This window comes from Saimiri boliviensis, chromosome 17 (assembly GCF_048565385.1).
Source record: "Saimiri boliviensis isolate mSaiBol1 chromosome 17, mSaiBol1.pri, whole genome shotgun sequence".
Lineage (NCBI taxonomy): Eukaryota > Metazoa > Chordata > Mammalia > Primates > Cebidae > Saimiri > Saimiri boliviensis.
This window is the reverse complement of record NC_133465.1, coordinates 7,888,485-7,914,101: the sequence shown is the minus strand read 5'-3', so window position 1 is coordinate 7,914,101 and position 25,617 is coordinate 7,888,485. Positions and strand designations below refer to the sequence as shown.

The 25,617-nt window shown below is 49.6% G+C and overlaps 2 protein-coding genes across 2 annotated transcripts in view; both read right to left on the bottom strand.

The window, feature by feature from the left end:
* The window catches only part of POLR2A (RNA polymerase II subunit A), a 32,640-nt gene extending 10,712 nt beyond the window's left edge, over positions 1–21,928 (bottom strand). The window contains exons 1-19 of the mRNA XM_003929165.4: positions 21,437–21,928; positions 9,716–9,848; positions 9,441–9,577; positions 9,175–9,348; positions 8,736–9,017; positions 8,238–8,399; positions 7,886–8,106; positions 7,549–7,681; positions 6,619–6,743; positions 6,291–6,501; positions 4,571–4,780; positions 4,311–4,479; positions 4,038–4,132; positions 3,684–3,887; positions 3,295–3,517; positions 2,714–2,897; positions 2,124–2,295; positions 1,923–2,028; positions 1,622–1,827 (exon numbers count right to left, since the gene is read on the bottom strand). Of these exons, the coding sequence (XP_003929214.1) occupies positions 1,622–1,827; positions 1,923–2,028; positions 2,124–2,295; positions 2,714–2,897; positions 3,295–3,517; positions 3,684–3,887; positions 4,038–4,132; positions 4,311–4,479; positions 4,571–4,780; positions 6,291–6,501; positions 6,619–6,743; positions 7,549–7,681; positions 7,886–8,106; positions 8,238–8,399; positions 8,736–9,017; positions 9,175–9,348; positions 9,441–9,577; positions 9,716–9,848; positions 21,437–21,529 (3,240 nt within the window). The 5' untranslated portion in view covers positions 21,530–21,928. The remainder of the gene's footprint in view (positions 1–1,621; positions 1,828–1,922; positions 2,029–2,123; positions 2,296–2,713; positions 2,898–3,294; positions 3,518–3,683; positions 3,888–4,037; positions 4,133–4,310; positions 4,480–4,570; positions 4,781–6,290; positions 6,502–6,618; positions 6,744–7,548; positions 7,682–7,885; positions 8,107–8,237; positions 8,400–8,735; positions 9,018–9,174; positions 9,349–9,440; positions 9,578–9,715; positions 9,849–21,436) is intronic.
* An 866-nt stretch (positions 21,929–22,794) lies between these two features.
* Positions 22,795–24,303, bottom strand: SLC35G6 (solute carrier family 35 member G6). The gene has a single exon (XM_003929173.4). It carries the CDS (start codon positions 24,126–24,128, stop codon positions 23,289–23,291), a length of 840 nt encoding a protein of 279 aa, XP_003929222.2. The 5' UTR covers positions 24,129–24,303; the 3' UTR covers positions 22,795–23,288.
* Between the last annotated feature and the right edge of the window lie 1,314 nt (positions 24,304–25,617).

The window sequence follows — 25,617 nt, the reverse complement described above, 5'->3', positions numbered from 1 at the left end:
CGTCCGCCCACATCACCATCCAGCCCTCATGACATGTGGGAAAAAAGCCCAAATATCTTCTGCTCTCTGTGTTATCTTTTTACTTTCTTGATAATGCTTTCTATGAAGCATGAAGTTTTAAATTTTGATGAAGTCCAATTCATCTCTATTTTTCCCTTTGGATGCTTATGCTTTTGGTGTACTAAGAATTCACTGCCTAATCCAGTCATTAAGAGTTATCCAAGTTTCCGTCTAAGAGTTTTATAGCATTAAATCTTGAATTTAAGGATTTTGAGATAGTTTTTGTACATGGTATGAGGTAGGAATCCAACTTCTTTTGCATGTGGATATCCAGCTGCCCCAGCACCACTTGCTGAAAAGACTATTCTTTCCCCATTTAGTTAAATTGGCACTCTTGTGAAAAATCAAGTGACAGTAAATGTCAGGGTTTATTTCTGAACTCTAGTCTATCAGTCTTCATATGTACCTTTATGACAGAGTACACTGTCTTGCTTACTGTAGCTCTGAAGTTTTAAGATCAAGGAATGAGAGTTATACAATTTTTGTTATTTTTAAATATTGTTTTGGCTATTCTATGTCCCTTGCATTTCCATATGAATTTTAGCATCAGCTTGTAAATTTCTGCCAAAAAGCCAGTTGGGATTTTGATAGGGATTATACTGAATCTATAGATCACTTTGGGAAGTAGCGCTATTTAACAATATTCAGTCTTTCAATCCATGAACATGAGATATCTTTCATTTAGGTCTTTTTAATTTCTTTCAGCCGTGCTCTACAGTGTTTCCTAATACGTTTTTAATTATTTTATAAAAATTGACTTAAAGGCCGGATGCGGTGGCTCAAGCCTGTGATCCCAGCACTTTGGGAGGCCGAGGTGGGTGGATCACGAGGTCAAGAGATTGAGACCATCCTGGTCAACATGGTGAAACCCCGTCTCTACTGAAAATACAAAAAATTAGCTGGGCATGGTGGCGCGTGCCTGTAATCCCAGCTACTTAGGAGGCTGAGGCAGGAGAATTGCCTGAACCCAGGAGGCGGAGGTTGCGGTGAGCCGAGATCGCACCATTGCACTCCAGCCTGGGTAACAAAAGCGAAACTCTGTCTCAAAAAAAAAAATTGACTTAAACAGATTCAGAGGTATAATGACATTATAATGACACTGGCCTTACCCTGTTATTATCCTATAAAATCCTTAACACCAGTGAAAGCATATTCCAGTATCTGTAAACCCTTTTTTCTATTTACTCCCTCCAATTCCCTGTCTTTATCTAAATTAGACTGTGCACACAGCAGGGACTGTAGGGGAAAAAAAACCAAACAATTCTCCTACATCACATCCCAGTCATGCCACTTATTTCCCACCATGACCATCATACAATCCAGCCACTCTCTCCAAGCCTTTTCGTGTCTGCAACCTGGGACTAACAAGCCCTCCCCTCTTAAGAGTATTCTAAAGCCAATATTGGCCAAATACAGAACTTGGTAAGGTACACAGCAGTCTCTCCATGAATGAGAGCTGTTATTAGGTGATTACAGACAGAAGTGGGCTGTTCTTGGAAACCAGAGAAGTCAACAGGTAAAAGGAGAAAAACAAGACTGCCATGAGGAGCACAACACTCACAATGGCTTGGTTGAACTTGGACTCAATCTCCCCAAGCAGCCAGTCAAAGGCCTCTCCACTGAGCCGAAACTCCTCCGCCATGCGGCGGGAACACAATGTGGATCGCAGGTGGATGTTGAAGAGCAGCGTGGCATTTTCCTGGGCCTGCCGGCTCAGTGGGTCATCCCCATTCACGATCACCAGCTTCTTGCTCAATTCCTTGACTCCTGGGGACCAATTAAAGGTGAAGAGCTTGTTAGACCAGGGCCCAGCAGTCTCCTTTCCCCTAGCCTGGCTTGTAGACCCCTCAGCAGGTACTCACCTTCTACCACTTTGATGGGGTGCAGGTCAGAGGGAAGGCGCGGGTTGATATGGAAGATTTTCTGAGCATTCCAGATCATGCGCAGCAGGTTACAGGGGAGGACGACCTGAGGAAGGAGGGAAGGGAGGGAGGGTTGAGTCGGGACAGCCATCCAGGGCGGCACATCTGTAGTGTAGCACTTCCCACCCACACCACACGCACCTTGCTGTCTCCAGTTGGGAAGATGACCCTGAGCACCTCCCGATCCTCCCGCATCCGCTCAAATTCCCGCTCCAACTCATTCTGTATATGAGCATTGCTCAACACGTCCTTCACCAGGTCCTCCTGCAGCGTGCGCCGCAGGGCCCTCTCATTGGTATAATCAAAGCGGAACCTGAAATAAAAGGGGTAGTCAGTGGGCAGGTGGCCTGTGGGACCTTCATCCCCACAAAAAGCACCGTGAGGCTCCCACAGGTGCACAGCCAACCAGGTACAGTGGTTCAGAGGCAAGAATCCTGGACAGAGAAAGATCCAGGCTCAAGGACTGCCACTGGGACCTGAGTACATGCCTGGCCCTCTGCAGTTGCTTTATAACCTCAGCAGGGACAAAGTGGGGACCAATCTTAAATCTACCTTTATCCACCCCTTCTTCCCCATCACACAGCTGTTTCAGATAGGTAGGGGAAAGGACACTAAAAGGTAAGCTCTAGTGCTAGACATACACCAGGCTGTCTCTTTGGAGTGGGGATGGGAACCCTATTACTCAGGCCCTGAGCCCCAGGAGCAAGAACCACCCGCCTGCGCCTCCTTACTTCTTCTCAAAAGCCTTGTTGGAAGGCTTAAGCGTAGCCAGGTTCTGGAACTCAACGCTCTCACCCGCCAGGCCATCTTCGCCGTAGCGCAGCTGTACCACCTGGTTGATGGAGTTCCGCACAGTTGCATCATACTTCACCATCACTGACTCCATGGACTTGATCAGCCGCCGCTGGATGTATCCTGGAGGGAAGTAATCAGTTGTAGGACCCAAGGCAAAAAGAGAATGATAAAGCCCAAAGACCCAGGCTACCTGACTTTCAGAAGAGTTAGCTAGTAGCCCCTTTGTCTTTAATACCTTTGAATAAAAACTCTAGCAGGACAAAAAGCCCAGCAGGAACCACCCCAAGGGGACAGGCCAGCACAGCCCCAGAGGCTCTATCCCTGGGTTGTGGAATGCTGCACAGCAATCCAAATGAGGGTGTTAGTGCCTACTCTGAGTCTCTAATCTTTCCACAAGGGCCAGAATGATACCCCTGGGAAAGAAGCCTGAGAATTTCTACTCCCAACTGTCAGGGGTTTCTCAGTCTGCAGCAGTCCTTGTTAATAGCCCAAGGAAGATCCATGAAGAAAGCCTCACCAGTCTCAGCAGTCTTAACAGCTGTGTCAATGAGCCCCTCACGACCCCCCATGGCATGGAAGAAGAACTCGGTGGGTGTGAGGCCGGCCAGGTAGGAGTTCTCCACAAAGCCACGGCTCTCAGGCCCATAGTCATCCTTGATGAAGTGAGGCAGAGTCCGGTGCTTGAAGCCAAATGGAATCCGCTTGCCCTCCACGTTCTGCTGCCCAACGACAGCAATGACCTGGGAAACAGGAAGGTGGGACATACTGAACTCCCTTTGCCTTAAGAATAATGGTTCCCAAGATTTCCCCCCAACTCCTGTGATCCTCTCGACCAAGATACAGTCAGCTTCCTTCCTCTTCCCAAACTTCAGTGTGGCCCGTGTGTGGAAAGAGATGGCTCCTCACCTGGGAGATGTTAATCTTGGAACCTTTAGCTCCGGACACGACCATAGACTTGAAGTTGTTGTATTCAGACAAAGATTTCTGAGCAGAGGAGCCGGTCTTGTCTCGGGCATCGTTAAGAATGCGGTTCACCTGATTCTCAAAAGTCTGCCGCAGAGTGTTCCCTGGGGTGGGCTCCAGCTCATTATTATGTGCCTTCTCGATGACCTGGAGGCAGAGTTCCCGGTGAGACATCAATCCCTTCTTTCCGCCCCTTTCCTCTAACCTTGCACTCCCTTTGTTCTTGATGATGCTAAGTTCCTAAGTTCAAAGCCCCTGCAAAACCCATACTCCGTCTCTGGCAGCCTTCCCTCTCACCTCTATTACATCCTGCTTGGCCTTCTTAATAGTGTTCTGAATGTCCTGGTAAGTCTTAGAATCAGCAATGGAGTCCCCAATGCCAATGGTATGACCTAGAGACAGGGAAAAATCATCAGCAATCCCCTCTTTGGACCTCTAAGAAACATGGAATGGAATTATAGCCAAGACAGCAGAAGGGGGGACACCAAATCCAAGGAGGAAAGAAACGGATGGAAAGACAGGAACAAGTGAGAGAAGTCAGAGAGGGCTTGCTCCTGCCTCCACGCTCACCCTCGATGAGGAGCCAGTTGTTAATGACGGTCTGAATGTTAGAGTAGAAGAGGCGAGTGATGTCATGACCCATCTCTAGGTAGGAGATGTGGACCAGGGAGCCAGCTGACGTGCCCAGAGACTTCTTACACAGGATGCCCATGATCAGCTCTCCATTCTCCACCACCACCTAAGGACAAAGCATCCACTCAAGGCCCCTCTTCTGGTCCTGGTTCCCATGTCCGAATTCTGTCCTCACACACTCAGAAGCCAGGCCCTACCTTGGTGTCCCCAGGAGAAATGTGCTTGTAAGGGCCACTGTCTTCGTCATCAGGGTGGGTGCTGTGGGTGCGGATACAATTGATGTGGCCAGGTATGATGAGGGAGAAGATCTGCTTGCCTGTCCACAGGGGCCGGGGCTTTAGGATGGCTGGCTGTGGGACCTTCCCATCCCACGTCGACAGGAACATCAGGAGGTTCATCACTTCACCCTGTGAGACAAAGAGTAAGACACAGAGGAAGTCAGACTGCAGGCCTCACATCTCAGGAATGTGAGAGAAATGTTAGAGAGCTTCCCTGCCCAAGGGAGAAAACCAGACTCTGGAGGCAGAGATGTCAGGAAAAGTTTTTTCCAAACTTTTCTTTTTTTTTTTTTTTTTTGAGACAGTGTCTCGCTTTGTTACCCAGGCTGCAGTGCGACGGCACAATCGGGGCTCACTGCAACCTCAGCCTACTGGGGTCAAGCAATTCTTTTGCTTCAGCCTCTCGAATAGGTGGGATTACTGGTGCCTGCCACTATGTCCAGCTAATTTTTGTATTTTTGGTGGATATGGGGTTTCACCATATTGGCCAGGGTTATCTCCAACTTCAGGCCTCAAGTGATGTGCCTGCCTCAGCCTCCCAAAATGCTAGAATTATAGGCGTGAGCCACCACACCCGATCCCAAACTTTTAATTAAAAATTCATTGTAATAGTAAAATTGTTTTTTTTTAGTTTTTTTCTTAAACAATAAGCATAAACTTCTCTTAATAATTAGGAAATGAGTGAAGGTAAAAAAATGGAAAAATAAAATTTTAACAAGGTCCTACTTACTTTCCCCTTTATCTTTCCTTTACAGACAATATCTGGAATTACATGAAACTTTTTTTTTTTTTTTTTTTTTTTTGAGACGGAGTTTCGCTCTTGTTGCCCAGGCTGGAGTGCAATGGCGCGATCTCGGCTCACCGCAACCTCCGCCTCCTGGGTTCAGGCAATTCTCCTGCCTCAGCCTCCTGAGTAGCTGGGATTACAGGCACACGCCACCATGCCCAGCTAATTTTTTTTTTTTTTTTTTTTTTTTTTTTTTTTTTTTTGAGACGGAGTTTTGCTCTTGTTACCCAGGCTGGAGTGCAATGGCGCGATCTCGGCTCACCGCAACCTCCGCCTCCTGGGTTCAGGCAATTCTCCTGCCCCAGCCTCCTGAGTAGCTGGGATTACAGGCATGCACCACCATGCCCAGCTGATTTTTTGTATTTTTAGTAGAGACGGGGTTTCACCATGTTGACCAGGATGGTCTTGATCTCTCGACCTTGTGATCCACCCGCCTCGGCCTCCCAAAGTGCTGGGATTACAGGCTTGAGCCACCGCGCCCGGCCTCCAGCTAATTTTTTTAGTATTTTTAGTAGAGACGGGGTTTCACCATGTTGACCAGGATGGTCTCGATCTCTTGACCTCGTGATCCACCCGCCTCGGCCTCCCAAAGTGCTGGGATTACAGGCTTGAGCCACCGCGCCCGGCTTACATGAAACTTTAAGGAATTAAATAGGGAACTAATGACTTACACCCTTTTTGGCCTGAGTTTTCCTAAGCCCCTTTTCTTTTGTCCACCAGCAAAAGCGATCCCACAGACAGACAAGTGCAGGGTAAGGCAGGAAAAAAACCACAGCCCTTTCTCCCTGGCCTCCATCTTACACCTGGAGCCCCGCTGCCCACTCAAGCCAGGTTTCCATTTTGAGCACATACCCGCTCCAGGAAGACATCTCTCTTGGTGAATTTGCGCACTGCTGTCAGTGTGTCCTGCACGATACCCATGACAGGCCGATTGCTCTGGGGCGTGACAATCATGCGAGGAACCATGGCCAGCTCCTGGATCTCTGCCCGCGTTTCCAGAGATTGTGGCAAGTGCAAGTTCATCTCGTCCCCATCAAAGTCTGCATTGTATGGAGTTGTCACACTACAGTGAAAGAGAAAAGTCAGGGTTGGGAAGATGTTGGCAGTGAAACCTTGAGGAGCTGCCCAGTGTGGTGCCCACAACCCCAATTCCAACCTGCTTCCCTCAGCCAGGACTGACCTAAGATTCAAGCGGAAGGTGGACCAGGGGAGGATGCGGACCCGATGCCCCATCATGGACATCTTGTGCAGGGTCGGCTGCCGGTTGAAGATAACAATGTCCCCATCACACATGTGTCGTTCCACCTAGGAAGGTAAGATAAGGTAAAGGCCTCAGTGAAGGAGGTATCTAAGAATGAAATGACAATGAATCTAAAGTCCTTTGCAGGTCAGGCAAGGTGGCTCATGTCTGTAATCCAAGCACTTTGGGAGACCAAGGTGGGAACACCACTTGAGGTCAGGAGTTCAAGACCAGCCTGACCAACATGGCGAATCCCCGTCTGTACTAAAAACACAAAATTGAGCAGGGCGTGGGATTACACGCCTGTAATCCCAGCTACTCGGGAGGCTGACGCAGGAGAACTGCTTGAACCCAGGAGGCGGAGGTTGCAGTGAGCCAAGATACCAGCACTACACTGTACACACCAGAGTTTTAAAAAAAAAAAAAAAAAAAAAAAGTCCTTTGCAACCTCAAAGAGCTGACACCATGGTGCTAATTCACTTGAAACACTTATTAAACACCTCTTTTGGACAAGGGCCTGGGCCAGACACCAGGTTATCAGGGATGAATAGAATATAGCATCCACCAATCTCAAGGAATTCGGTGAGGAAAGAAAAGCAAGAGAGATTCTGAGCATAAAGCCTTCTGTGCTGCTCCTCCACAGATCCCTCTTCTCTGCCACATGCATGCTGCCCCTGGGTTTGTGCAACCCTCACCCTGAATGCCAATGGCCAGCAGCTGCCTGCACACCTGGACAGCAGTAGCCTTTAACAAGAGAGTCAAGTCTGAATCCCAATGAACAAGACAGACTCAGATGGCCTATCCCAGCCTGCCCCATTTCAGAAAGCTTTCTGCTCAGGTGGCTGAGACAGGCCCTGGTCTGTGACATGCCTTATAGCCGGTCTGCAGATGAAGGTCACTGGGCTTGGGGTGAAAACGCAAGTCAATCCGATCTCCATTGTCTCGGATGATGTACTTGGCCCCTGGGTACTGGCTGTTCCCCCTGCGCACTAATTCTTGAAGTCTAGGAAGGAAAGAGGTGCAATGAATACAATGCTTCCTAAAAAGCCCCTGCAGCCACCCTCACCCCAAAGCCCTAAGTGCAAGTTTAACTTCAGAACTTCAACTCCTCCTTGCTTCAAGCCCACTCCCGAGGTAGGATGAACACACTCTCAAAGCCTTGCCACTGAGGCCATGTCTTCCCTAGCCATTTCCAATGGAGGCACACCTGTCAATGTTGAAGGGAGTGACAATCTCCGCAAAGGTCATGTTGGCGGCAATGGAGCGGGGCACGCCAACCTGGTCAATGGAGAGGTTGGGGTCGGGGGTGATGACAGTACGGGCCGAGAAGTCCACTCGTTTGCCCATCAGGTTCCCCCGCACCCGGCCTTCCTTGCCCTTCAACCGCTGCTTCAGAGACTTGAGGGGACGCCCAGACTTCTGCATGGCCTGTGAGGAAAAACACAGGGTGGGGGTGGCCCAGAAAGTCAACACTGGGCCCTCTTCCAGAGCTCTGAGGCCTCATGCTAGCCCCGACCCTGGCTCCAATCCACAGACGGGTGGGGAGCATGCTAACTCACACGGGGTAGGCCAGGCAGCTCATTGTCCACCATGGTGGCCACATGGAACTGGAGGAGCTTCACATCCTCTGCAATGACATGGGCCGCTGCACCATTTTGCTCGTTGCGCCGCAGCTGATTGTTGATCTTCACAATGTCAGCCAGTTTGTGAGTCAGGTCATCCTGAGGCAGAAAGTCAGAATCATCATGGTCCAGCCACCACTGCCAGCGCTTGGCAGGCGTGTGCCAGGCACACAGCACCGCTCTCATCCTCACTCCACCCCGGGAGGCAGGGCTGCCCACTATCACTGATACGATTCAGAAACACCTTTGTGGCCTTTAACCACATAAAGGGACACATGAAAGGACATACAATCAGTAAGTAGCAGGGGATTTTGAAATCCAGGTCCATCCATCGATCCATCCATCCCCAAGGCACACCCCAGCCCCACCTACAAGGCTTCCTCCCTTTAGACATCTTGCCCTCCAGCTAAGAGGCAGAGCCCTGGAGCCACTGACCTGGTTGCGGGCAGAGCCCTGCATCACAACAGCAGGCCGCACGGAGAGTGGGGGCACAGGCAGCACTGTGACGATCATCCACTCTGGCCGCGCATAGCGGGGCTCCATGCCCAGCACAAAACACTCCTCATCTGAGATGCGTTTGAAGATCTCATGCACTCTCTCTGGACTCAGCAGGATCTTCTTCTCCTGAGAGTCCTCATTAACATGCTTCCATTCCGCATATAGCTCCAGGCCAGAACGTCGGATCCTGGGCTGGTACCGCCCACAGCCACCATGGCCCTTCCAAGGAGATAGAGGAGCCAGAGCCCAGAGGTTGAGCCATTTCCCTCCACACCAGGCCAGCTCCTCCTTGTCCTTCCCTTCCAGTTTCCTCCCTCCAGGCCTCTACGGCCACCTTCTGACCCCTCCTTCCCAAGTCTCCCCCAGCCCCAGCTACCTTCTCTTTGGTCAGATCCTCGTCACCCTCAGGCTGTTCCACACCGAACTTGTTGTCCATCTCCTCCCCACCCTCGCAGATGTTTTTGCCCTTGCAAAGGTCGTAGACATGTGTGAGCCGCTTCTTGGGCTGTCCCTTGGATTTGGCCAGGATGTCCTTGATCTTTGGGTTGTTCTGGGGACAGGACAGAGCAGGGTCAGTGGAAGCCATCCCCCTCCCCACCACCAGCAGCCTCCCTCCCAGACCAGAGCCCATTCCCCACTCACAGAGTCCACAAGCAGTTTGGAGCAGAAGAAGCAGACACAGCGCAAAACTTTCATTGTCTTCACCAGAAAGCCCACGTGAAACACAGGCTTGGCCAGTTCAATGTGGCCAAAGTGGCCAGGACACTCTGTCATGTTTCCTGTGGGACACACACCCAGTGCTTTGCTCCCAGCTCCACTCATTGCTGAGGCCTCCAGGTGTCTACCATCAGCCCTAGTTTTCCTTGAGGACCCAACCTACCTCCCCTTTGGGATCCCACCCAGCGCCTAGCACTTACCTGCACATGTTTGGCAGCGGCCAGTCCGCTCAATCACCCCCTGTCTTGGATCCATCAGCCCCCCAAGCTTGGGGCGGCCTCCCTCAGTCGTCTCCGGGTATTTGATACCACCCTCCGTCACAGACATTCGCTTCTGCAAAGAAAGAAAAGCCAAAAACTAAACAGCGTTCCCAGTTCCTAGCTTTTGTGGCTGGGAAGCTCTGTACTAAGGTCTGGGAAAACCCTGAACTACTTATAGAAGAACTAAGTAAGTTTAGCCTAGAATAAGGGGAATAGGTTGAATATCCCAAATCAGAGGCTTATTCCAGTCACTGAGGCAGGAAAAGCACTCACACTAAATAATGGTCAACACTGAGTTCCATACAAGTCACCTGCCACTAGGAGGCACAAACCCCACAAACTCCAGACTTTCATCTGGGTTAAATTCTAGGTCTCTGACATCCACAGAATTAACCACAAAAAGAAATAAAAGTTGTTTCAGGAAAAACAAAAAACAAAACAATGCTTTATTTGTTCCTCCCAAGCAGAAATCAAGCTCATAATCTGAGACCCTGGCAGGAGCCTCTCTGTACTGGTACCCTTGCCATGACAGCCCAGGTGTTCTGCTCCAAGATGTGCCCTGCCAACTGAAGCCCCTGATAATGAACAAGGCACTCAGAGATGCAGTCCTGTTTCTTTACCCTCATCTTTGTCATGCCCTCCTTCTCAAGGCCTGACCTTGCTTGAACACGTTCATGTCCAGAGGGAGAGATTATTAAAAGACTGGAGAAACAGGTGCTAGGAAGACACGTTGGTGGAAGTGATTTGAAGCAAAAGTGAACAGCTAGTATCCCAAGAAAGGTGGAGCCAGGACTTGACAGGGACATTTCAGTGAAGGAAAGGAGGAAACAGAAGAACTCAGAAGTAGATGGGCTGGGCACGGTGGCTCACATCTGTAATTCCAGCACTTTGGGAGGCTGAGTTGGGTGGATCACCTGAGGTCAGAAGTTCAAGACTAGCCTGGCCAGCATGGTGAAACACCATCTCTACTAAAAATAAAAAAAATCAGCCAGGCGTGGTGCTGGGTACCTATGATCCTAGCTACTCAGGAGGTTGAGGCAGGAGAATCGCTTGAACCCGGGAGGCGGAGGTTGTAGTGCACTGAGATTACGCCACTGCACTCCGGCCTGGGTGACAGAGAGACTCTGTCTCAAAAAAAAAAAAAAAACAACAAAACAAAACAAAAAAACACAACAACAACAAAAAAAAACAAAGGTATAATGCTATTGCACTTACACTTAGAAGACTACAGCATAGTATAAACATAACTTATATGCACAGGGCAACCAAAAAACTTCACACGACTTGCTTTACTGCAGTGGTCCAGAATCAAACTCACGGATTTCCAAGGCAAGCTTGTACACTCATTCTCAACTCTCTAACTCCAGGCCTCACTTTTCTTCTGGACTTAGGGTTCAAATATTTAACTACCTACTGAACCCCCTGCAAACATCACACCAATAAAGCAAATTAAACAGGTCTAAAAGCAAACTCCCTTTCCACAAAAGCCTTCTTCCTTTCGTCTCCATCCTAGATTCAGAAACCCATGCTTACCTTTCCTTACCTTCAAGCATAAAGCAGTCCAAAGAACATGGACTTAGCCATCAGGGACCCTTGCTTTGGAATTCTGCCTCTATTACTTATGAACTGTGTAACCATTAAGGACTTAATTAGCCTGTTTAAATCCAGGATGTGATTGTTGCTTTATGAATGGCCACTATTATTATTCAATCATTCACCAAGTACTGGTCACTTTTACCTATTTTTTGGGGGGTGGGGAGAGTCTCTCGCTGTCATCCAGGTTGGAATGCAGTGGCGGGATCTCAGCTGGGATTACAGGTGTGAGCCACCACACCTGGCTCACTAAGTATTTCTTGAGTCTTGCCTCTCTTCTCCATCCCCACAACCACTGCCCTAGTTCAGGCCCTTCCTTTGTAGTCTACATCAGAGCGATGGTCACCAGCCTGTCTCTTCCAATCCTTCCACACAACTAGGGTGCTCATTCTAAAATGAAAATGTGTGCCAAAAATAAATAAAATAAAAATATAATCATTCATATCCTCTTGTCCTTAAACTGACATCCAAACTCAGCAGGACAGCTTACCATAATGGTTTCACGATGTTCCCAACCTTCGTTTCCCTGATGCTCCACACCTTCCTGTTTACTCCTCACTGACAATCCCCTGGAGTCCTCCTATCACCCAGCAAAACACATGCTGCACTCCTCTGGGGTTTTCTGTATGCTAGTGCCTCTCTCTCCTTGGAATATTCTTCCCCACTGCAAAGCTCCTATTTGAAGACTCAGCTCGGGCACTACTTCCTCCAGGAAGCCTTTCCACAGCCTCTCCAAAATTCATAGGCACCCCTCCTCTGTGCATCCAAGCCCCCCTATGGCTACACATACAACAATGCAATAAAATGGCCTATGGGGGTGAGTCTCCCCCATAACGATAAGCACCTCTGAGGCAGGCAGAATCCCTCAACCATCCTGAATCACCTGGGCCTTCCTGAAACACGGCAGTCTCCTAACAAATGTCTGTTCAACTGACCTACTGCTTAGGACTCTGCACTGCAGGGAAGTATCCTCAAAAAACTTGGAAAAAGAGAGGTTACCCTGACAGTCAAACCAGTAATCCCCTCATAATAGATCTGACTGGCCACTGCTGGGTAGAAACCAAAATGGTCTACAGATGCAAGGCTCAAGTTCTGAACACCTCTTAGCCTCGGACAGGTTCAAAATCCTCGTCAACATGACCTGACAAAATCTCAGGGAGACAGTCCCCATGTATGACTAAATTCGCAAAGCTGGAACCTCATCAGCTGCATTGTGTCTGGTGAGAAACATAAAGGGGGTTTGTTCACCTTGAATGAGAGACCAAGAAAAAGCGGAAGGTTATAAACCTAGCCTCCAGAACAGACACTGTAGAGGGGCCTAAGGGAAATCACGCTCAAAATTTTTAACCTCTCTCTGTTCAAAGTCTATGTTGACCATGCCAAACACCTTCCTAATGACCAATTCTGCTGTCAGGATTTCTGAGACTGGGCAGGGGGTGTCCTAGACAGCAGACATGCATATCCTGGTTAATGAGAAGAGCTATCCCTGCACCACAATTTCACAAACTCTGATTTTTATTTTACTATCATTATTTTTTTAGACAGAGTCTTACTGTCACCCAGGCTGGAGTGCAGTGGTGTGATCTCAGCTCACTGCAACCTCCACCTCCTGGGTTCAAGCAATTCTCCTGCCTCAGCCTCCCAAGTTGCTGGGACTACAAGCGCACACCACCACGCCTAGCTAATTTTTGTATTTTTAGTAGAGATGAGGTTTCACCATGTTGGCAAGGACGGTCTCGATCTCCTGACCTCATGATCCACTTGCCTCAGCCTCCCAAAGTACTGGGATTACAGGTGTGAGCCACCACACCTGGCTCATTTATTTTTATTTTTTGAGAAAGGGTCTCACTCTGTCACCCAGGCTGGAGTGCAGTGGTACAATCTTAGCTCACTGCAACCTCTGCCTCTGGGGTTCAACTGATTCTTGTGCCTCAGCCTTCCAAGTAGCTGGGATTATAGGTGCCCAACACCATGCCTGGCTAATTTTTGTATTTTTAGTAGAGACGGGGTTTCACCATGTTGGCCAGGATGGTCTCAAACTCCTGGCCTCAAGTTATCCACCCACCTTGGCCTCCCAAAGTGCTGTGATTACAGGCATGAGCCACCGCGCCCAGCCTCCAACTGTCATTTTAAATTATATTTTAGCCCCCAGCCCTTCAGCCAATACTGGTTTCACTGCCTACAAGATAAAGTTTAAACTCTTGAGGGGGTGGCCAGTCAGTCAGGCTGGGTTTTCTTTGGGTTCTGTCCCTCAGGTCACAGAACAAAAGGGCTGTCACAGAATCTCAGTAAATACTCATTCTCTTTCCTCTGCCTTTAGCAAGGCTGACAAGGTCCTTATAACTTGGCTTAAAGTTGCTTTTACAGCTTTATTTGGTACCACATTCTCCTACCTACCTCCCACCTATTTATGTTGTGAGCACAACAGCTTCCTCAAAACTCCTTTTGCTTCATGTGCCCCCTTTAGAGTAAACTTCTGTTTATTCTTTAAGGCCCAGTTGAGACGTCATCTCCTTGTGAACTCTTCTCTCTCTTCCTAGCCTTATGCACACCCCAGCAAGGTTCTCAGGCCCCATTTTAATTACCTGGTTATGTAACTGTCTCTCCCATCGGACTGTAATCCTTGAGGGCAAGGATCATGTTTTATTTCTCTTTACGTCCTCAGCACCTAGCCCAGCAACCATCCCAGCACTTAGCCCAGCTAAGTAAATATTTGCTGCATAGGAAACCCCCTCACAAGATTATAAATAATCTGAAGACAAGGATAATCTTCTGACTCATTAATGTAGCCCACACTCTACCTAAGAGAATATATTACTGGCCAGGCATGGTGGCTCATGCCTATAATCCCAGCACTATGGGAGGCCGAGGCGGGCAGATCACCTGAAGTCAGGAGTTCGAGACCAGCCTGGCCAACATGGTGAAACCCTGTCTCTAATAAAAATACAAATATTAGCTGGGAGTGTTGGTGGGTGCCTATAATCCCAGTTACTCGGGAGGCTGAGGCAGGAGAATCGCTTGAGCCTGGGAGGCAGAGGTTGCAGTGAGCAGAGACCATGCCACTGCACTCCTGCCTGGGCCACAGAACTAGATTGTTTAAAAAAAAAAAAAAAAAAAAAAAAAAACAGAAAAAACAAATTACTGCTTTAAATCCTTATTTTAATAAGTTAGGATATAAATAAGTTAAGTTATGCATTCCATGGTAGACAGTTGTTTTTAATGAATAAGGGGTCAACAACTGTGAATGAAATCCAGCTCCCTCTTTCCCCAAAATTTTGTGCACACTCTGTATAAAGCTCTAGTACCCACTCTCCTCGCTTCCGTCCCTTACCTAACAACATCTAAATCTGTAACAGCAAGGACAACAACTATCTCAAAGCCAATTCAGAGAGCCCTCTGTCCCTCCATGCACTGACCCCCGCCCAAGACCTCTAGAAAACATTTTAGCCGGGCGCGGTGGCTCAAGCCTGTAATCCCAGCACTTTGGGAGGCTGAGGCGGGCGGATCACGAGGTCAAGAGATCGAGACCAGCCTGGTCAACATGGTAAAACCCCGTCTCTACTAAAAATACAAAAAATTAGCTGGGCATGGTGGCATGTGCCTGTAATCCCAGCTACTCAGGAAGCTGAGGCAGGAGAATTGCCTGAACCCAGGAGGTGGAGGTTGCGGTGAGCCGAGATCGCGCCATTGCACTCCAGTCTGGGTAACAAGAGGGAAACTCCATCTCAAAAAAAAAAAAAAAGAAAAAACATTTTAGCCTAAAATACCACCTGTTCCACAACAAGAGGCCCCTTACTCACCCATCCTTCTACCCAAAACGGAACCATTTGTTTAGCCCCTCAAAACACAGACACTGTATAAAATGCAAGACATGCAGAGCACTATGAGAGCCCCCCAACAATCATACACCCCTGAGATGACTCCGGTAGAGTTCTGGCAACAGTGTCCCATACTTTTGTTTATTTGTTGTCGTTATTCAATCTCAGGTCACTACAACCTCCACCTCCCAGGTTCAACTGGTTCTTGTGGCTCAGCCTCCCAAGTAGCTGGGATTACAGGCGCTCACCACCACACCCAACTAATTTTTGCATTTTTAGTAGAGATGGGGTTTCACCACGTTAGCCAGGCTGGTCTTGAACTCCTGACCTCAGGTGATCTGCCTGCCTCGGCCTCCCAAAGTGCTGGGATTATACAGGCATGAGCCATGGCACCCAGACTTTTTTTTTCACACTTAAGAAAAAAAATGTAAATATGTCCCCATTTTAACATAAGATTATCACTCTGCATACACTTGAGTAACTTTTTCATTTATCCATGAATTCCCTAACATCAGCCCACAGTGCCCTTATCATTTCCGTAACTCACAGCACTTACTATGTCAAAAGAGAGCCACGGTCAAGCAAGGTGGCTCATACCTGTAATCCCAGCACTTTGGGAGGCCAGCGTGGGCAGATCACTTGAGGTCAGAAGTTTGAGATCCATTTGGCCAATGTGGCAAAACCCTCTACCAAAAATATAAAAATTAGCTGGGCATGGTGGCGGGCACCTGTGATCCCAGCTATTTGGGAGGTTGAGGCAGGAGAATCACTTGAACTCAGGAGGTGGAGATTACAGTGAGCTGAGATCTCACCACTGCACTCTGGCTTAGGCAACAGAGCAAGACTCTGTTTTTAAAAAAAAAAAAAAAAAAAAAGGCCGGGCGTGGTGGCTCAAGCTTGTAATCCCAGCACTTTGGGAGGCCGAGGCGGGTGGATCACGAGGTCGAGAGATCGAGACCATCCCGGTCAACATGGTGAAACCCCGTCTCTACTAAAAACACGAAAAATTAGCTGGGCATGGTGGCACGTGCCTGTAATCCCAGCTACTCAGGAGGCTGAGGCAGGAGAATTGCCTGAACCCAGGAGGCGGAGGTTGTGGTGAGCCGAGATCATGCCATTGCACTCCAGCCTGGGTAACAAGAGTGAAACTCCGTCTCAAAAAAAAAAAAAAAAAAAAGGACAGCAACTTATTAAGCATCTAGACCCAAACAACTTAAGCATTTATGTCCTAGGAACTTACTAGCCATTTGAAAAAATACACATAATTTGAAAATACTATTTTAATGTATTAAAACAAGGTATTTTTATTCTTTCTCAAATAGCCACATCATTCATTTATGGCACCTGTTAGGCACTGCACAACCTCTCAAACCTCGGAATCAAACTGAACAGCACCACTTTTATTTTTTATACGAACTGATTTTTGCCTGTGCTTAGCAACTGCTAAAAACCCAGCTTCACAAAGATATGACGTCATAGAAAGGGATTTGGCACCATCTACTGTTGAAACTAATGTTGAACTACCAGGAACTAGGAGTTCCCGACGTATCTGACCTGTGCTTCCCTTGGAAATTTAAAATACCTCACTGCAGCTGCTGTGAGTGTGCTACAGTGCCTCAGAGCATCAGCACAGTGTGGGACCCTACTGGGAAGGTCTTCTTCTTTTTTTTTTTTTTTTTTTGAGAGGGTGTTTCACTGTCACCCACGCTGGGAATGCAGTGCCGCCATCTTGGCTCACTGCAACCTCTACCTCCCAGGTTCAAGTGATTCTCCTGCGTCAGCCTACCGAGCAGTTGCGATTACAGGTGCCTGCCACCACGCCCAATAGTATTAGTAGAGACGTTGGCCAACATGTTAGCCAGGTTGGTCTTGAACTCCTGACTCACGATCCACCTGCCTCGGCCTCCCAAAGTGCTGGGATTACAGGTGTGGAGGTCTTCCATTACAGTGTAAGAATACACCCTAAGTTATTCAACAGGATTCCTATTAGTAAATATTAAGTGATTTATAATTGTCACTTTTTTTCACCCATTTTTAAGAACTGAGGAAAACCAATAATTGTCACTTTCAAACAATGTTGCAATAAAAGTCCTTTTACACGTATCTATGAATATTTGTCCAGTTGTTTCATTCACTTGTTTATTTAACTAATTTAATTTTTTTTTTTTTTTCTTGACACAGAGTTTCGCTCTTGTCGCTCAGGCTGGAGTGGACTGGCGAAATCTTGGCTCACCGCAACCTCCACCTCCTGGGTTCAAGCGATTCTCTTACCTCAGCCTCCGAGTTGCTGGGATCACAGGCATGTGTCACCATGCCCAGTTAATTTTTTGTATACAATTTTTTTTTTTTTTTTAGTAGAGATAGGGTTTCTCCATGTTGGTCAGGCTAGTCTCAAACTCCCAACCAACCTCAGGTGATCCACCCACCTCGGCCTCCTAAAGTGCTGGGATTACAGGTGTGAGCTACTGAGCCTGGCCTATTAAACCAATTTTTATTACATATCTATTATGTGCCAGGCAGTGCCTGAGATACTGAATAATCGTGAATAACACAGACAAGGTCCCTCATGAAACCCATTGTCTAGCAGGAAGCAAGAAACAGAAAAACTAATCCTTTCAGGAGTGACAGGCTGTAAAGGAAAATACAGTATGGAATGGTCAGAAAAAGCAGGGGCACGGTGCGGGGGACGCTATTTCAACAGAGTAGTCAGGAAGTGCTCCTAAAGATATGACATGTACCAGCGCAGCGACTCATGCCTGGAATCCCAGCACTTTGGGAGGTCGAGGCAGGGGATCGCTTGAGCCTAGTTCACCAGCCTGGGTAACACAGTGAGAATCCATCTCAACAACAAATATAAAAATTAGGCATGGTGGTATGAGCCTGTAGTCCCAGCTACTGAGGTGGGGGTTGGGGGTCTGAGGTGGGAGCACCTTTTTTTTTTTTTAATCAGAGTCTTGCTGTCACCCAGGCTAGCACAATGGTGCAGTCTCAGCTCACTGCACCCTCCGCCTCCTGGGTTCAAGCAATTCTCCTGCCTCAGCCTCCCGAATAGCTGAACTACAGGCATATGCCACCACACGCAGCCAATTTTTGTATTTTTAGTAGAGACAGGGTTTCACCGTTTTGCCAGCCTGGTCTTGAACTCCTGTCCCCGTGATCTGCCCCCCTGGGCCTCCCAAAGTGCTGAGATTACATGCGTGAGCAAGTGTGCCTGGCCTGGGGGCATCTTTTGAACCTAGGATGCTGCAATGAGCTGTGATCGAGCCACTGCACTCCAGCTTGGGTGACAGAGAGACCCTGTTTCAGGGAAAAAAAAAAAAAAAAAAGATACGCTATTTCAACAGAGAGCATATAGACATAAAGGAACCGGCAGGCATGCAGAGCAGAGGTCTGAGCAATGTTGTTCCAAGCAGGAGGAACAGTGAATAATAAAGTCCTTGAGGTAGGAATAAGCTTGCAGTGTTAGAGGAGCAAGCAGTCAATGTGGTTAAAGAAAAGCAAAAAGGAGACTAGTAATGAGATGGAGAGGAAAGCAAGGGCCAGATAAAACAGGACTTTATAGGTCAGAGTAAGGAGTCTGAAAGTTCTGGAGAGGATTCCATGAAAGGAAGGGATGGGATGAAGAGATCTCTCTAGCCTGCTCTAGCCATGCTTGCCAAGGAAGACCAACTGGGGCTACTACAGCAGCCCACGGAAAAGATGATAGTGGGGTGGAATATGGTGGGATGTGGTGGTGGAAATGGTCATAAATGACTGGATTCCAGACATATTTTTAAAAGTAGAACTGACACTCTGGCAGATGAACTCATTGTGATAAAGAGAATCAAAAACGGCTTTTAGGTTTTGGGCCTGAGCTAACAGATGAATGGAGAAACTATTTACTGAATCATGCAAGACTGGGAAAAGGGCATCATTAAGCTTTTTTTTTTTTTTTTTTTTTTTTTTTTGAGACAAGAGTTTCCCTCTGTCACCCAGGCTGGGCTGCAGTGGCATGACCTCGGCTCAGTACAACCTCCGCCTCATGGGTTCAAGTGTTCTCCTGCTTCAGCCTCCCGAGTAGCCGGGACTACAGGCGCATGCCACCACACCCAGCTAATTTTTTGTATTTTTAGTACAGACCATCCTGGCTAACAGAGTGAAACCCTGTCTTTACTAAAATACAACAAATTAGCCGGGCGTGGTGGCATGTGCCTGTAGTCCCCGGCTACTCGGGAGACTGAAGCAGGAAAATCACCTGAACCCATGAGGCGGAGGTTGTACTGAGCCGAGATCACGCCACTGCAGTCCAGCCTGGGCGACAGAGACTGTCTCAAAAAAAAAAATAAAAAAAGTCTTCACTTCATCTGGAACTGATTCTGTGGTATGGTGTGAGATCAGGACGTTCTGACTCCTGACATAGCTGAACTCTCTCCCAGCAAAATGGTCTCTATCCACAAACAGCCACTTAACTCCATTCTTTCCAGCCAGTGAGCTCCCTCTACTTAGCTCCACAAGGGAAGAAGTCCAAGTCAACAATAGCTCTCCCCTAGGACTACTCTCCTCTCTCTGGTCTCTCCTGCTTCCATTCTTCCTCCCTGGCCCCCCATCAGTTCTTCATAGAGCAACTAAAGCAGTATTCTTCCAAATGTGAGTTTGCTGTCACTCTCCTGTTTATAATTGTCCAACGACTACGTACTGAAAGTAGAATTGAGTTTTGACTCCTTACCATAACATATAATATCCCATGCTTCTCTAGACTATTTCTGTAACTCTTCTTCTCTCATCCACTAAACCTCAGCCACACTGGTCATCTTTCAGCTTCTAGGTCAAGTCCAAGTTCATTTCTCCCTCAGGCCCTCTGCACTTGCTATTTCCCTGAAAAGTTCTCACCCTAGAAACTATGGCTTCGATGACTGGCTGCCTCTCATCGAGATAACGTCGTCTTCTCAGACAGGACTTCCCAGACCTTGACACCATCCTAACTGAAGTAGCCCCACCTCAGCCAGGAGCTGTGGCTCATGCCTGTAATCACAGCACTTTGGGAGGCCAAGACGGGTGGATCACCTTAGGTCAGGAGTTCAGCCACTGAACTCCTGCCTGCGGAACAAAAGGAAAACTCCGCCTTTTAAAACAAAACAAAACAAAACAAAAGCGGATCACCTGAGGGTTAGGTGTCAGACAGAAGCCTGGCCAACATAACAAAACCCTTCCTACACTAAAAATACAAAAATTAGCGGGGCATGGTGGCGAACGCCTGTAATCCCAGCTACTCGGGAGGCTAAGGCAGGATAATCGCTTGAACCCGGGAGTCAGAGGTTGCAGTGAGCCGAGATTGTGCCATTGCACTCCAGCCTGGGCAACAGAGCGAGACTTTGTCTCAAAAATAGTAACAGTCATAGCCGGGTGTGGTGGCTCACGCCTGTAATCCCAGCACTTTGGGAGGCCTAGGTGGACGGATAACCTGAGGTCGGGAGTTCGAGACCGGACTGACCAACATGGCGAAATCCCGTCTCTATTAAAAATACAAAATTAGCCAGGCGTGGTGGTACATGCCTGTTATCCCAGCTACTCGGGAGACTGAGGCAGGAGAATCGCTTCACCCCCCGAGACGTAAGTTGCAGTGAGCCAAGATCGCGCCATTGTACTCCAGCTTGGGCAACAACAGCGAAACTCCGTACCCCCAAAAATAAATAAACAAACAAACAAAATAAGCCCACCTCAGTGACTCTCCACAGCATTACCCAGTTTCACTCTATTCGAGACAACTGCCATTAACTGAATTATTTTATTCATTAATTGTATTCATGTTTACTGCCTGCGCCTTCACATAGACAGTGCTCTTGAAGGTAGTAGGGTCCTGGTCTGTCGTGTTCACCTCTGAAACCTCAGAGTCTCTTGTGTCTACAACAGAGCAGGTGCTTAATTAACATGTGTATTATAGAAGAGGAGGGAACTATCCGGGGTTTGGCTTCTTAATCAAACTTGTAAACTCCCCAGGATTCTCCTTTAACGTAGGTAACTCTGTAGTGTGAAATCAGTCACCCTTCTCTCCCTCCAGCCGGCCCAAGTCGGACAAAGCGCTAAGCTTGCTCAACTCTGCAAAACGTAACTCTGGGAGGCCTGAGACTGGCGCCTGCACGGCCTTGGCGCTGCTGAGCCATCCTCCCAGCCCGGCAACCCACAGGCGGCGAGAAGCGCCAAGTTTCCGCAGCCTCCGTCCGGCCCCGCCCGCCAGGGGAGGAGGGAGGAAGGGGAGGGGAGAGCTGCTTACCAGTTCATCCGGGCTCAGGACTCCGAACTGCACTCTCTTGATGGTGCGCAGCGGGCATGCGCTGTCCCCCGAGGGGGGGCCACCCCCGTGCATGGCGAAGGCAGCCGAGCTGCGCAGGCGCAAACCTCACTACAAAAAGCCTGCGCCGCCTCCGCCTAGGTGCTCAGACCTCGTCAGGGCGGCCACAGGGAAGGACCTCCCCGAGTTGGGAGGAAAAAGCCGGAGGAGGGAAAGGTGGGGGAGGGAAGGAGGCGGAGAAATAAGGAGCGAAAGGAGCCCTTCTTTCCCTTTCCGGAAATTTTTTAGCTCCCAAAAAGGAAAAAAAAAGAAAGGGGAAAGGAAAGGTTTTTGGGGGAGGAAGAAGAAAAAGGGTAACGAATAAATAAGTAACCGGGCTCCTGAACGGCAGAGGTTACGGCAGTTTGTCTCTCCCCCTTCCGGGAGCCGCCTTCTTCTCCAACCGTCCCGGCCGCGCTCTCGGCGCTTCTGAGCAGCGAACTCGCCGAACGACGCCTCTTATAGATTCGCCCTTGTGTCCCCGCCCCTTCCTTTCCCGCCCTGCCTTGCGCTACGGGGCTGCCTGCGCAGGCCCGCACGGGGTGCGAGCCAGAGTGGTGGATCCTCCCCCGCTCGCTGGTTGGGCGACCTTTTGAAGTGACAGCGAGGAATTTTTTCTTTAATCCCATCGCTTCCCCTCGCTGCTCCCTCCTGCACTGAGGCTTAAGGTTTGAAGACTCGAGGGTAAAATTGGGCCGCTTTCATTCTAGTTTGGACCACGATTTCATCTTCAGCAAAAGCCTCTCACTCGTAGCCCCCCCCCCAGCTGGAAAATGGTCTGCTCTGCTAATCGGTAATAGAGGCGGGGCGGGGCAGGTCCTCCCGAGTGGGCTCCCGGGGGAGGGCGGTTGCTCATGAATATGCAGTTCTCGTGCTGAATATGCATGAACAAATCAAGATGGCTGGGACAGTGGCTTGTCCGGAAGTATTGTCAAACGGCCCCCAGAGACGGGTGGGCACCTCCTGGCCTCTAATGTAGCGCTGTACTGAGCCACGGTCCTGGATCCATAGCCTGAACCGCTCGAAGAGACCTCACCTCGGAGGCCGGCTCCGGAAGGAGCCTGGCCACTGTCCGGGATATATCACGGGACCGCGACAATCCGAGAAAAGCAGATTAGCCATAGGGCGGGCCACAAAAGTCCGGGGGGATTTAGGGTCAAGTCATCTGAACATTAGGAAATCCTCCACTTTGTAGAATATTTCAGGAATAAAATGGGGGGCGGGGACCCCAAGGAATTCTCCAATGAAAACAGTCGTAGGACTTCCGCTCTCCCTCCAAAGCAGAGACACCACTGCACAGCCACATTCAGAGTAATCCTTGTTGATGTCAATGTCACGTCACCACCCCAAGGGGGGGCACAAGCACGAGGAAAGGAAACCTTCGCCAGGAGGGGAGAGGTGGGGAGGCACGCTCCCCTCCCCCAGCGCAGCTGCTGGCTGTCTTTGCCGGAACACTCCAGCCCCAGTGCTCTTCTCTTTGCTGATGAGTGAAGTCCTCCTCGCAGCCCACGGCCTGCCTGCCTCAGCCCCTTGGATCTGCTCCTCAGACTTTACCCCTTAGTTATGCCCTGATTCCATTCCCGGGACCTTGCCTGCACTCCACATCCCCTGGTCCCAGGGTTCTAGGTCTTCTAGGTAGTCCCTCTCCACCAAGTCCCCAAGTCACCCTTGACTCTGACAGGTATCCCTCTCCCACACCAGTTCTTTTCCGGTCACTTGTCCTCCCATGTTTGTCTTCAGTCTTTACCTCTGTGTGCCCCCGTCCCTCCCAATCCCCAGGCTCCCGGGTTCTGTCTCACTCCTCCACCTTCCCTTCCCTCTCACAGCTGAGGTTCCGGGCTGTGATGATGGCAATGCTGCCCAGCACAACCCCTGCCCCCACGATGTCGGAAGGTGCTACGGTCTCATGGAGCACATAATACTGCAGCATAAGGGCCACCACCACCTCAGAGTGCAGGACAGCGCACACCAGGGCAGGGTGGGCCTTGGTGACCGCGTAGCTCACGCATGCAAAGGAGACCAAGGCAAGGACCACCACTGCCCCGACACAACTCCAACTCAGGGGATCACTGGGCAGCACAGGGGTCTGCAGCACAAAGAGGCTTGGCACAGAGCCCAGCAGCCCCACCAAGCCAAACAGGAAGGCCACTGTTGGGAGGCAGGAGGGGAAGTCCAGAGAACGGTAGACCAGAAGCCCCAGGGACAGTGCCAGGCCTCCCAGGAAAGCCAGCACATAGCCCAGGGCGGTGTAGAGGCCCGTGGTCCCCTCCTGCAGTGTCCCTATTCCAGATCCCACAATGATGATCAGTCCTAGGGTGCTGCCCAGCAGTCCACACCAGTCGTAGCCACTGAGACCCTGGCTCTCAAGGCAGAGAGCGAGGAGAGCGGAGCAGACAGTGGAAGAACCTTTGCGAACAGTGGCAGCGTTACCAGCAGGCACCATCTGAACCGCAGTGTAGGCACAGCCAATGCTGAAGACGTTGAGCAGGGCATGGAGGCAGGCCCAGCCTCGGACGTCAGGAGGTCCCAGAAGTGGGTTGCCACGCAGTTTAAGTAGCAGGGCAATAGGGAGGTGGAAGAGGCATCGACAGACGAGCAGCTCCAGCGAGGGCAGGTGGGAAGCCTGGTACGCCATACGAGAAAAGAAGCCTACGAAGCCAGCAGGCAGGCCCCCACCCAGCAGGGCCACCAGCAAGCCCTTGGTGGCATCAGAGGGCCGGCAGCACTGGTGCGAGGGGAGGTTGGGTGGAGTGGAGGGTGGCGATGGCTGTGTGAAGTCGAACAGGTTGAAGAAGGGGTGACTGCCAGCCTGTTAGGGAGAAAGGAGCTCAGGCATGAGGGCAGCCACAGCCCAGGCGACCTGGGGCGGGGCAGGTGCCAGGAGGGGGTCCGGGACCCTGTGGGACTGTAGAGGGTTTGGCTATTTTGCTAAGGAACTCTTGGAAGCTAGAAAGCGCCTAAAAGATGAGTGAGGTCGTATAATACGGGCCTGGAGCAGGAGGCAGGGAGTGAGCGGTCCTGGAGCATCGTGTTTCTCTGGGTAAGTTGTTCCTGGGAGGAGAAAAAGGACCCAGGATGCTCTGTTGAATTGAGGAAGGGGAGGCAGCCTCAGATGCCATGCATCTGTGTGATGCCACAGGTTCCACAGACATCTGGGTACACCTTTATGAATTCCATTTGTGGGTATCTCTGAGACAGCTAAGTTTTAGGAAAGGAGGGGAAACAGAGTAGCCAGGAACTATAGGGAGGGGGTGTTGGGCCCCTGGCCCCCACACTCACCATCTTTCCTTGGACTTCTTCCTCTCCTCCTGGCTCAGGGACCCTGGGCCCCTCAGAACTCCAGCCATTGTGACCTAGTTGGAGTGGGGGTGGGGTTCTTCCCTGGAACCCTCCTAAGGTGGTAGTGGGCCTATTTTCCCACTCTGCTGCTTTTTTTAGACGGAGTTTCACTCTTGTTGCCTTGTTGCCCAGGCTGGTGCAATGGTGCAACCTCAGCTCACTGCAACCTCTGCCTTCTGGATTCAGGCAATTCTCCTGCCTCAGCCTCCCAAGTCGTGGGGATTACAAACGTGCACCACCACGCCTGACTAATTTTGTTTTTTGTTTGTTTGTTTGGTAGAGGCGGGGTTTCATCTTGTTGGTCAAGCTGGTCTGGAACTCCTGACCTGAAGTGATTCACCCCCTCAGCCTCCCAAAGTGCTGGGATTCCAGGCTGGGATTCCAAACGTGAGCCACCATGCCCAGCCCAACTCTGTTACTTTTCTATGTATGTCTCCATGACTCCAAAGTTTGTCTGATTCTTTTATTCTTTTTATGGCTAGCTCTGTGGCTTTACATTAATTTGTTTGTTTATATTTTGCATTGTTTGAGAGAGGTTTTAAGGAAAGAAGCTCTGAAGCCTGGCTCCTCCATCTCCAGAGTTTTAAATTTTCTAGCACGAGGGAGGAGTCCTTGGGATTGTCCCGCTGGAGTGTCAGGAACGTGTTTTTTCTGTGTGTGCTTCCACCTGGTGTTTTGTTGATGTTGTCCCAAGAGGCCAACACCAGGGCCTCTGCATTTACATTCAGGTATACAGATGTGGATCTATCTGCTGGTAGGGACAAAGGACCCAGCGAGCTTTGTGT

Excerpts from the sequence above, each read along its gene's own strand:
- SLC35G6 (XM_003929173.4), bottom strand. The coding sequence starts at position 24,128 with ATGGCGTACCAGGCTTCCCACCTGCCCTCGCTGGAGCTGCTCGTCTGT.